The sequence below is a fragment of the Nycticebus coucang genome, chromosome 2 (assembly GCF_027406575.1).
Source record: "Nycticebus coucang isolate mNycCou1 chromosome 2, mNycCou1.pri, whole genome shotgun sequence".
Classification (NCBI taxonomy): Eukaryota; Metazoa; Chordata; class Mammalia; order Primates; family Lorisidae; genus Nycticebus; species Nycticebus coucang.
In genome coordinates, this window is record NC_069781.1 from 43,439,189 (window position 1) to 43,448,978 (window position 9,790).

At 51.5% G+C, this 9,790-nt stretch overlaps 1 protein-coding gene across 9 annotated transcripts; it reads left to right on the forward strand.

Annotated features, from left to right (window-relative positions):
* The first annotated feature begins 2,414 nt into the window (after positions 1-2,414).
* On the forward strand, positions 2,415-9,774 carry CD72 (CD72 molecule). Of its 9 annotated transcripts, none has more exons than XM_053569417.1 (9): positions 2,415-2,618; positions 2,709-2,831; positions 3,197-3,268; positions 3,585-3,674; positions 3,936-4,271; positions 7,583-7,728; positions 8,329-8,447; positions 9,140-9,289; positions 9,638-9,774. In XM_053569417.1, exons 1-8 carry the CDS (start codon positions 2,531-2,533, stop codon positions 9,282-9,284), a joined length of 1,119 nt encoding a protein of 372 aa, XP_053425392.1. In that variant the 5' UTR covers positions 2,415-2,530; the 3' UTR covers positions 9,285-9,289; positions 9,638-9,774. The 9 variants fall into 9 exon arrangements, 7 of the variants coding, with proteins under 7 accessions (XP_053425392.1, XP_053425400.1, XP_053425351.1 ...); XM_053569425.1 differs by having other exon boundaries at positions 2,709-2,816; XM_053569376.1 differs by having other exon boundaries at positions 2,415-2,831.
* The last annotated feature ends 16 nt before the right edge of the window (positions 9,775-9,790 follow it).

Sequence of the window (9,790 nt, forward strand, 5' to 3'; positions counted from 1 at the left end):
TCTGAGGGGGCAGATGTCACCCTGCGGGGTAGGTTTTCCCCACCTCCATACCTTGCCTTGTTGCGGCTCCTTCCCATCCCCAGATGTAGGCCCTTCTGGGTTCGATTAGGGGTCACATCCTGGTAAAAGAACATTTGGGAGCATCTCTGGGCACCAGTGCTCAGCAGTCCCCTCCTCTTGTTCCTGCTCTGGTCCATCTTTACCTCTTGTGAGGACCTGTGGCCTGTGGATCCCCTGTTTTTCCTCCAGGGGCACATGTAAAGGAGCAATGGGGCTTTTTCTCTTTCTTTTCTTTCTTTTCTCTCTTCTTTCTTTCCTTCCTTCCTTCCTTCTTTCTTGTAAAGTCTCACTATGTCACCCTAGGTAGAGTGCCATGGTGTCATAGCCCACAGCAACCTCAAATTCCTGGGCTCGAGTTCCTCTTGTCTCAGCCTCCCAAGTGGTTGGGACTATAGGCGCCAGCCACAACACTCAGCTATTTTTAGAGACGGGGTCTCGCTCTTGCTCACGCTGGTCTCAAACTCCTGCATACAATCCACTCACCTTGGCCTCCCAGAGTTCTAAGATTATAGGCGTGAGCTACCAGGCCTCTGGCTGGCAATGGGGCTTTTTTTCCTTCTTTGAGACAGTTTCACTTTGTTGCCCTTCCTAGAGTGCTCTGGCGTCATAGCTCACAGCAACCTCAAACGCTTGGGATCAAGCAATTCTCCTGCCTCAGCCTCCTGAGTAGCTGGGACTACAGGCGCCTGCCACAACGCTGGCTGTTTTTTTTTTTTTTTTTGTTCTTTTATTTGTTTTGGTGGTTTTTGGCCAGGGCTGGGTTTGAACCCACCATCTCTGGCATATGGGACCAGCGCCCTATCCCATGGAGCCACAGGAGCTGCCCACTGCTGGCTGTTTTTTTGAGAGACGAGCTCTTGCTCTGGTTCAGGCAATCCACCTGCCTTAGCCTCTCAGAGTGCTATGATTACAGGTATGAGCCCGGCCTGGCAATGGGGCTTTTTAAAGGAAGAACTTTACTAGGAAAGTAAGAGGAAAACCAAAAGTAAACCAAGAAAATATCAAAACCTTGGCGGGCTTGGCACCTGTAGCACAGTGGTTACAGTACCAGCCACATACACCAAAGTTGGTGGGTTTGAACCCCACCAGGTCCAGCTAAACAACTATGACAACTACAACAAAAAACAGTTGGGCGTTGTGGTGGGCACCTGTAATCCCAGCTACTTGGGAGGCTGAGGCAAGAGAATTGCTTAAGCCCAGGAGTTTGAGGTTGCTGTGAGCTATGATGCCACAGCACTCTCCCAAGGGTGATGTAGTGAGACTCTGTCTCAAAACAAAACAAACAAACAAACAAACAAAAAAAATCCCCCAAACCTTGGCTGACCCGGAGTCTGCAGCTGAGCGTGTGGCTGGCGCCTATAGTCTCAAGCATCTGGCTCAGCATCTGGCTCTGCTTGTCCTTGCCCAGGAGGCTGTAGCCCTTTTTAATTGCTGCGTAACTGCCTGGCTCACGAGCTCCTGGTCCCTCCAAGGATGTGGGGGGCAGGGGTTCAGTGCTGCTTCAGGCTTTTCCAGAGGTACATAGCTGTGACCTGTGGACTGGTATTCCTCACCAGCATCCCCAGTTCTGCAGCCTCTGCCACCAGGGCCCTGCGCTCTGGATTCCACTAGGATGCAGGGACACAGGGGAAGCCACAGGGCTAGCAGGGTCAGGATGGAAAGAGAAAGGGGCTCACGGGCCATAGGCGTAGTCAGTAGGATAAATAAGTGTTCAGGAGGGCAGGAAAAGGCTGTCAAGAAGGATCTGGGGAGTATTTGTGGAAGAGAAACAATTTGGTCCCAGGTCACATGCACCCTCCAAAGAGCTGCTGCATTTCCCAGCAGGGCTTTTGAGAGAGAAACTCCCTGTGTGTGAGATCTTGACCCGCAGGAGGGGCGTCAGGTCCCCCCTAACAGCCTCTAAGTTCAAAGGGGACCTAAGCTCCATTTGCACATCACCAACTGAGGGATGTTTTTCTGGGGACCCACAACTCCTGGAAACCGTAGGAGGATGAGGAGCCCCAGTCTGATGGGGAGCTTGGAGCCTCACCCTCAAGCCGGGAGATATCTGCAGTCACTTGGGCTACACATGATAAGGCCCAGCAGCCAGGGTAGTCAGGACCAAGGGCAGGTCCTTGGAGGACATAACCAGGAAGCAGAGGTTGGGAGCCCAGCATTGCCAGTGGGCACCTAGGGTGCATAAAGAGTACATGGGAAAGACCCAGGGACAGACCCCGTCCCTACCTTAGTGTCCTCTCCCCTGCCCATCTGACCAGAGCCCAGGGATGCCTTCTGCTTCACTGAGCCCATCTGTCTGAGGCTTGCTCACATCTTCCTCTTTTGTGACTGGAAGTCAGAGGGCAAAGTGCTAAGCCCTGCAGTCACAGAGGGAACACAGAACCTAAGAGTGTGAAGGAACAGAGGGGAGAGTGCAAGGGAGGCCTGGCCCTGGCTGATAGGGAGAGGTGACCAGGAAGAGGGACTCAAGACCATGGCCGACACCATCACCTACGCAGACCTGCGGTTTGTGAAGGCTCCCCTGAAGAAGAGCGTCTCCAGCCGGCCGGGACAGGTTCCGGGTAAGGGCAGCCCTGGTTGTCCCCTAGGTCCTCCTCATGGCCCCTTCCGGACTTCCACCTTGGTCCCTCTTTTTTTTCTCTCCTCTCCAGATCCAGAGGCTGACGAAGACGGGGAACTCACCTATGAGAACGTGCAAGTGTCCCCAGTCTCAGGGGGCCCCTCGGGCTTGGCTTCCTCTGGACTAGCGGACAGAGCAGGTCTAGAGAGCCTGGGTACACATGCTGGTAGGGGGCGGTGTCTCCGCGGTTCTTAGAGTAGAAGGAAAACGGGATAAACGGGAGTGGAGGGGTAGAGGGTTCCCTGGGCAACGTGGAGATGGGGGCGGTGACGGCGGGGAGGGATGGGGCAGCCCTGGAAGGAGGTGAGATCCGAGGAAACGTGGAAGGGAGACCCGGGAAAAGACAGGCCCAGGACCGGGCTGAGAGGGTCGGGGAGAGGAGCCCCGGAGAGTGGCGGGTGTCCCGGGCACCTGCAGAGGGCAGCGTGGGGCAAACTGGAGGTTCCTCGCGGCGGGCTGGGATGGAGAAGGGGCTTTACCCGGGGCTTCCCGTCTTGGAACTGGACGCTCCCTTCGCAGGGGTCAAGGCGGAGCAGCCAGCGGCGGCCTGGCGCTCCCTGAAGTCACCCGCTGCCCGGCGGCTTCTGCTCTGTGAGTACCGTGTGGTCGCTGCCCTGCCCCTTCCTCCTTCCCCCACAGATCATGCCACCCTGGTCACATCTGCCCTTCGGCTGTCCCAATTCTCATGCTTCCTCCTCCCCTTCTGGGATTTAGTTCACTCTGCTCCCAGGTAGTGCCCTCCTAACATCCTTACCTGTAACAACCCCCAGCTCTGATTCGGAAGCACCCTCACCCCCCCCATGCTGCCCCTCAGCTCTGCACCGCTGTGCCTCTCAGGGAGCTTTCCCCGGGGATCCCTCCCACCTACCCATCCCCTGGTCTATGCTTTCTTTCCTCCTCCCCCAAGGCCAGGCAGCCTGCTGGCAGTACCTCCTGCTTGGCCTGCTCCTCACCTGCCTGCTGTTGGGAGTGGCCGCCACCTGCCTGGGCGTGCATTGTGAGTATGGCTGCCCCATTTCCCACTTACACCAAACAACTTTCTTCCCTCCTCTTCCCAAAGCTGCCCTTCCTCAGCCCATAGTCACTGCATCCTTAGCTTTTGATCTGGTGTCCAGCCAGGTCTGTTAAGCTTTGGATGGTTGTATTTTGGCCTGTTACGCAAAAGGTTGCATGAAGAAGAAAAAGGGCTACCTTGCAGTCCCAGGACAGCAGGGCACAGCTGGAGAAGCCCTCCAAAACTCTCTTTATGGCCAAACAGATCTGCAGGCGTCTCAGCAGCTCCAGCAGATGAATGGGGTTCTAGAAGCCACTAACAGCAGCCTGAGGCAGCAGCTCCACCTAAAGATAACTCGGCTGGGGCAGAGGGAAGAGGAGCTGCAGGGGTCCAGGAGAGAGCTGGAACAGAGTCAGGAAGCTCTACAGGCCCAGCAGAAGGCTCACCAGGCTGCTGAAGGGCAGCTGCAGGCCTGTCTGTCAGACAGGGAGAGGACAAATGGGATCTTGCAAAGTGAGAAGGCACACAGGAGCACCTTGGAGCAGAAGATGAGCAGCATGCAGGACGCACTGAGGTCCTTCCTCACATGCTCCTCACCAGGTATCTCCTCTGGGAAGAGGGTGAGGGATGGACTGAAGCCGGGAGACACTAGTGGCAGGGCCCAGTGTGTTGCTCAGGAAGGGAGCAGTGAACCAGAGTGGTGGCTGCCATGAGTTGTGCAGCCTCAGCAACAGGGAGGAGGGCCAAGCCACACACTGGACTGAGAGGCTCACCCAGCTCCCAGGCTGATTCTGTGGGGGGAGAGCGGTGGCAGCCCCAGTCCAAAGTCACACTGTCCAAAGCAGTGTGGCAAACTCAGATTTTATCTGGTTGACATCAGTGGCAAGGATCTGGGAACCCTCTTAATTGGAATGTGAAGTTGGTTTATTGTACAGTTTTCTTTTTTTTTTTTTTGTAGAGACAGAGTCTCACTTTATGGCCCTCGGTAGAGTGCCGTGGCCTCACACAGCTCACAGCAACCTCCAACTCCTGGGCTTAAGCGATTCTCTTGCCTCAGCCTCCAGAGCAGCTGGGACTACAGGCGCCCGCCACAAGGCCTGGCTATTTTTTGATTGCAGTTTGGCCGGGGCCGGGTTTGAACCCGCCACCCTCAGTATATGGGGCCGGCGCCCTACTGACTGAGCCACAGGCGCCGCCCTATTGCACAGTTTTCTAAAGACAGGATCTGGGCTCAGCTGTAGTTAATTCTCACTACATCTGAGATACTCCAAAAGGTTCAGAATTCCTGACTGGCATAAGGTGCAGTCTGGTGGTGGGGCAAGGTAGTTCTCAGCGCTCACAATGAAGCGGATGGGGGGTTGTGGTTTAGGAAACGAGGATGCAATGTTCATTCATTTTGCAAGCAGGAGCCCTGCCAATAGGTGGAGATGGGGGAAGGGACACATAAAAGGGGCAAGACTGTGCCAAAGCAGGCTGAGGGTGTAGGCAGGACACCAGGGCTTGGGGACTGGCGTGTTAATGGACTGCTAGGGGGGTTAGGCTCTGTCTAGCTCAGGGGACATCTGGATGTTCCTCCAGACTTAAGACAGCAAGATTAGGTGCAGATATCCCCCTCCCATCTCGAGTTTCTTACCTTCTTATTTTCTGTGACCCTCAGTTCCATGACCACCCATTCCCATACCTGTATCCCCATCCTTGGCATCCCAACCTGCTCCTCTGCTGAAAAGACAGTTTCAGACTTCCACTCTGATCCCAGTTGCCTACCACCCCTCCATGCTTACACACACCACTCTGACCTCACTGAGTCCTCCAACATGCTGGCTTTCCCATCTCCTGCCTTCCCATTAGCCTGTTCTGACTTCTCTCTCTACTTATCGTGGGTTCAGAGTCCATCACTTCAACCACTTGCTTCTTTGTTCCATTGTCTTTCTGGACCACCTGACAGGCAAAATCTCAACTCTGGATGAATCTAGCTGCTCACTTTGCCCAGGCCTGCACCAAAGTATAACAAACCGTGTACTCACTCTGTTTAGTGCCACTGAAACTAATCTCTCAGCACTGCCTGGTAGTGGGGCTGCCACCGCTCTCCCCCAACAGAATATTGCTCTCCATAATAACTTTGCCCCCCACTTCTTTCCCCCTCACTTCTGGCAGATGTCTCATCTCCCACTTGGTGATGGGAAGTTGATGGGTTAACTTCCCATTGCCAAGACTATATATCCATTTATATTTTTGCCCATCCCCATCTTTTGCAAGGATAACTGTAACAGCTTTCTGAATGTTTTTCTTACCTCCCACCCCCATCCAGAGTACATTGTTCATATTTGAGCCAGCGTAATCCTTTAAAAAGGGTGCCTGTAGCTCAGTGGTTAAGGTACTGGTCATGTGCACCAGGACTGGTGGGTTCCAACCTGCCCAGGCCCATTAAAAAAATAAATAAATAAGCTGGGCATTGTGGCGGGCACCTGTAGTTCCAGCTACTAGGGAGGCTGAGCAAGAGAATCGCTGAAGCCCAAGAGTTTGAGGTTGCTGTGAGCTGTGACACCATGGCACTCTACTGAGGGTGACAAAGTGAGACTCTGTCTCACAAGAAAAAAAAAAAAACAACCAAAAAGTGGATCGTATCATCCCAATTTAGATCATTCCAGTTAATTAATGACATAAACAGTTGTAGAATATATATGTTCCAGCACTGTGCCCAGGCACTTGGAATAAAGTAAAGCTAAGGAACACAATTGCTCTATGTAAGAGCCTACATTGACTTTCTCTTCCTCATAAGATACATGTAAAAGTAAAAAATCCCTAATATGGCTTCTTCCTTGCCAGTTAGCATGCCACTTTTCACCTCACCCTCTTCAGTTTGGCCACCTTTCCTTCTCTTTGTTCCTTAACATTGCTACAGGACAGTAGCTCAAGAGGGTAGTTGGGTGGGGACATAAGAAAATGTTGAGAGAAGAGAGGAGCCAGCAGGGAGGGAATGATTTTTGAGTGACAGAGGTAGGACTGATGGAACAAAGTGATGGAGAGAAGCGGTGTGGCATCAGGAGCACAGACTGGGGTGTGCATGTCAAAGAAAGAAGATGTTTCTTTCTTTCTTTTTTTTTTTTTTTTTGAGACAGAGTCTCACTATGTCACCCTTGGTAGAGTGCTGTGGCGTCACAGCTCACAGCTACCTCCAACTCCTGGGCTTAGGCAATTCTCTTCCCTCAGCCTCCTGAGTAGCTGGGACTATAGGTGCCACCACACCCGTCTATTTTTTGGTTGCAGTTATTATTATTTAGCAGGCTCAGGCTGGGCTCGAATCTGCCACCTTCGGTGTATGTGACCGGTGCCCTACTCACTGAGCTATGGGAACTGAGCTGAAAATGTTTATTTCTTATGGATAGCCAAGAAGAGAAGAACAAATGTTGAGGTGGAGAGGGGAATGGAGAGGTCACAGTTTCCACAAGACAGAACCCAAGGTCATCTGCTTGTGGAAGAGTGGTGAGAAGGGGGCCAGTGCTGAGGGAGGGGGAGAGTCTTGGATGTACAGTGGGAGCTCTAGGGAGTAGAGGAGATGAATGAGAGGCCCAGTGAACTGGTATGGGGACCCAGGTGATGTTAGCCAAAATGTCTGTATGGATAGCAATAGTTCAGAAATTGGGGATGGGAACACCAGCTCTATTAAAGCAAACCTCTCAGATTGTTAAGAAGGAAAGTTGTTGAATGTTGAAGCCTTTTTTCACTAAGTATACACAGCTATGGTATTTCCAGGGGAGTCAAAAGAAAGAAAAATCACAAAGATCAAGGACTGGAAGTCCATGAAGGTGCTGAGTGAGATCAGACCTGAAGTAATATGGTCAGAAACCAAGTTGCTGAGTAATCACTCTAATCCCGAGTGTCGCTGCTATCACATGCTTTCTGCTTTTTAGACACCTGCTGTCCAGTGGGATGGATACATGCCTCGCAAAGCTGTTTTTACTTCTCATCTACTTTGAAAAGTTGGCAGGAGAGCAAAGATCATTGTGAATCTCTGTCCTCCAAGCTGGCCATCTTCAGTCGAAATTATTATTATTCAGTAAGCATAGCCTTATCCACAGACTGTGGAGGGTACTGTTGGGTGAGGGGACATACATCATCAAGTCAGGAATGGCAGTGCACATGTGGCAGGGAATGCATTCCTTTTCCCATGGTAGACACTGATGCTCTTTACCACTGAGCTTGGAAATAGCCTCTGCATCTTCTCAGCACAGTTCTCCAGGTGGCCCCTACTATTTGAACAGAGAAGTCATGAAAGCTGAAACTCATGAACCATCACAACTTTAATCTGTGTCTCAGCTTGCTGGTCAGCTTCCCAAGTGGCTTAGCAGGTTGCCTGTGAACTACCAGGCAGAGGTCCCATACCTGGTGGGCTGTAGTGCAGAGAATGGCTCTTTGGGACAGAGAACAGATCACAGAATGACACCCCTCCAGAGGCTGGCAGAAGTCCTTAGCTGGGAGGCAAGCTAAACAAGGAGCCTACATCTGCAGGGTGGACTTGCAGGATGCAGGGATAAGTCACTGACAAGCTGTTGTGCACCAAAGAAGGGCATGGCCCTCTTGCCAAAGCACAGAGGCCTCCTAGGGTGTTTATTTTCTTCTATATTTCTCATCACTCTTCACCCAACTCTGATCTGAGTCTCCCCAGATTCCTGAAGTCATCCGTTCACATCTGCTTGATGTTTTAAAGGAGCCACATTGGATTGACCTCCTTGTTCATAAGGAGCAGAAGTGGTCTGAAGATACACGATTCCTTGAGTGAGTTTGTTAGGACTTTTGGGCATTTTCAACTCCATAATCCCCTCATAAAGACACAGTGTTGAGATTGCCTCCCCATATGCTGTTCTCAAAACTGTTCCATAAATTAATATTGTAATTGCCTATTTGGTTCCTCTATTTGATTAATAATTCCTTAGGCCAATTTTATTTTCTAATTTATCCTCCATATCTAGAAGTCCCTGGCACCTACTTAAAAAAAAAAAAAAAAACTACTAGGTTGGGACCTATGCTACCTATCAGCTTCCCAGTTGATGAACGCCGGCATTTCAACTTCCTTCCCATATCTTGTCTAGGCTACCCAAACTGAGGTTGTACTTTCTTAATAGGGCCCCCTTGGGTCACTAGGGCTCTCTCAGGGAAGTGAGCAAGAGAGCAGTGGGGTGACTTTGAGGATTAATCCCAGGGACCCTGAAAGAGGGTGGCCACCTCCTTATGTTACCTAACTGGAGTTTTCATCTTTAAAACCTCAGGTGATCTTTCTCTCCACTGGTCCTCAAGCCTCTTCTAGTTGGAGTCCAGACATCTTTCCCTAAATCATGCCCAGATGTGGCCTTAAGCAGGGAAGGGGATTTAGTACTTGGGTCAGATTGTACACGGGGCAAGGAGAGAAAAGAGAAAATGGGCTAGGAACAGTCCAGAACATATTCTACTTCTACTTTACTACTCTTTAGGGTCCATGGCCAAGGCCAAAAATGTACCAAGTTACAAAAAGCTACATGGTCCTATAAGAGGCTGGAAGTGCAGCAGGAGGAATGTACAACTTCTCTTCCCTCCATCTGTGAGAGGACGCCTTTCAGGTTTTCAAATGTGCACTGAGCTAGGTAAGCATGAGGGATAGGGCTGAAGTGCAGGGGCAGAGGGTCTCAGAGCCCACAGGTGGGCTGTGGAGGGGACCTATACCTGGGCATGACAGTCTGCTTATTTAAGGGTGGGCTGGGAAGGGAGAGGGGCAGGTAGACCTAGAACTGAAGGGACGCTGGTGACGTGGCTACCCAGGAAGCTGGGGAGGAGACTGGGTGAGTGGGATGAGGGTTTAGGGACAGTCAACTGTAGAGCTCACTGATGCTTTACTCTTCCAGATACTTGAGCCAATAAGAGCCTATGTCCATCATCCTAACCTGTGGCCTGCAGGTCTTATAATCATTGTCTCACTCCCTCTCTCTGGGTAGAGCCCAGCCAAGGGCTGATCCATGCCTGACACATCTAGCCAACCTGCTGCCTGCTTGAAACCTTGTTCCAGAAACCGGACATTCCTGGGAAAATAACGAAGAAGCTTCCAGAAGGGACTTGGGCCTCCCCCTAGAACCTCCAGAGTGGAATGA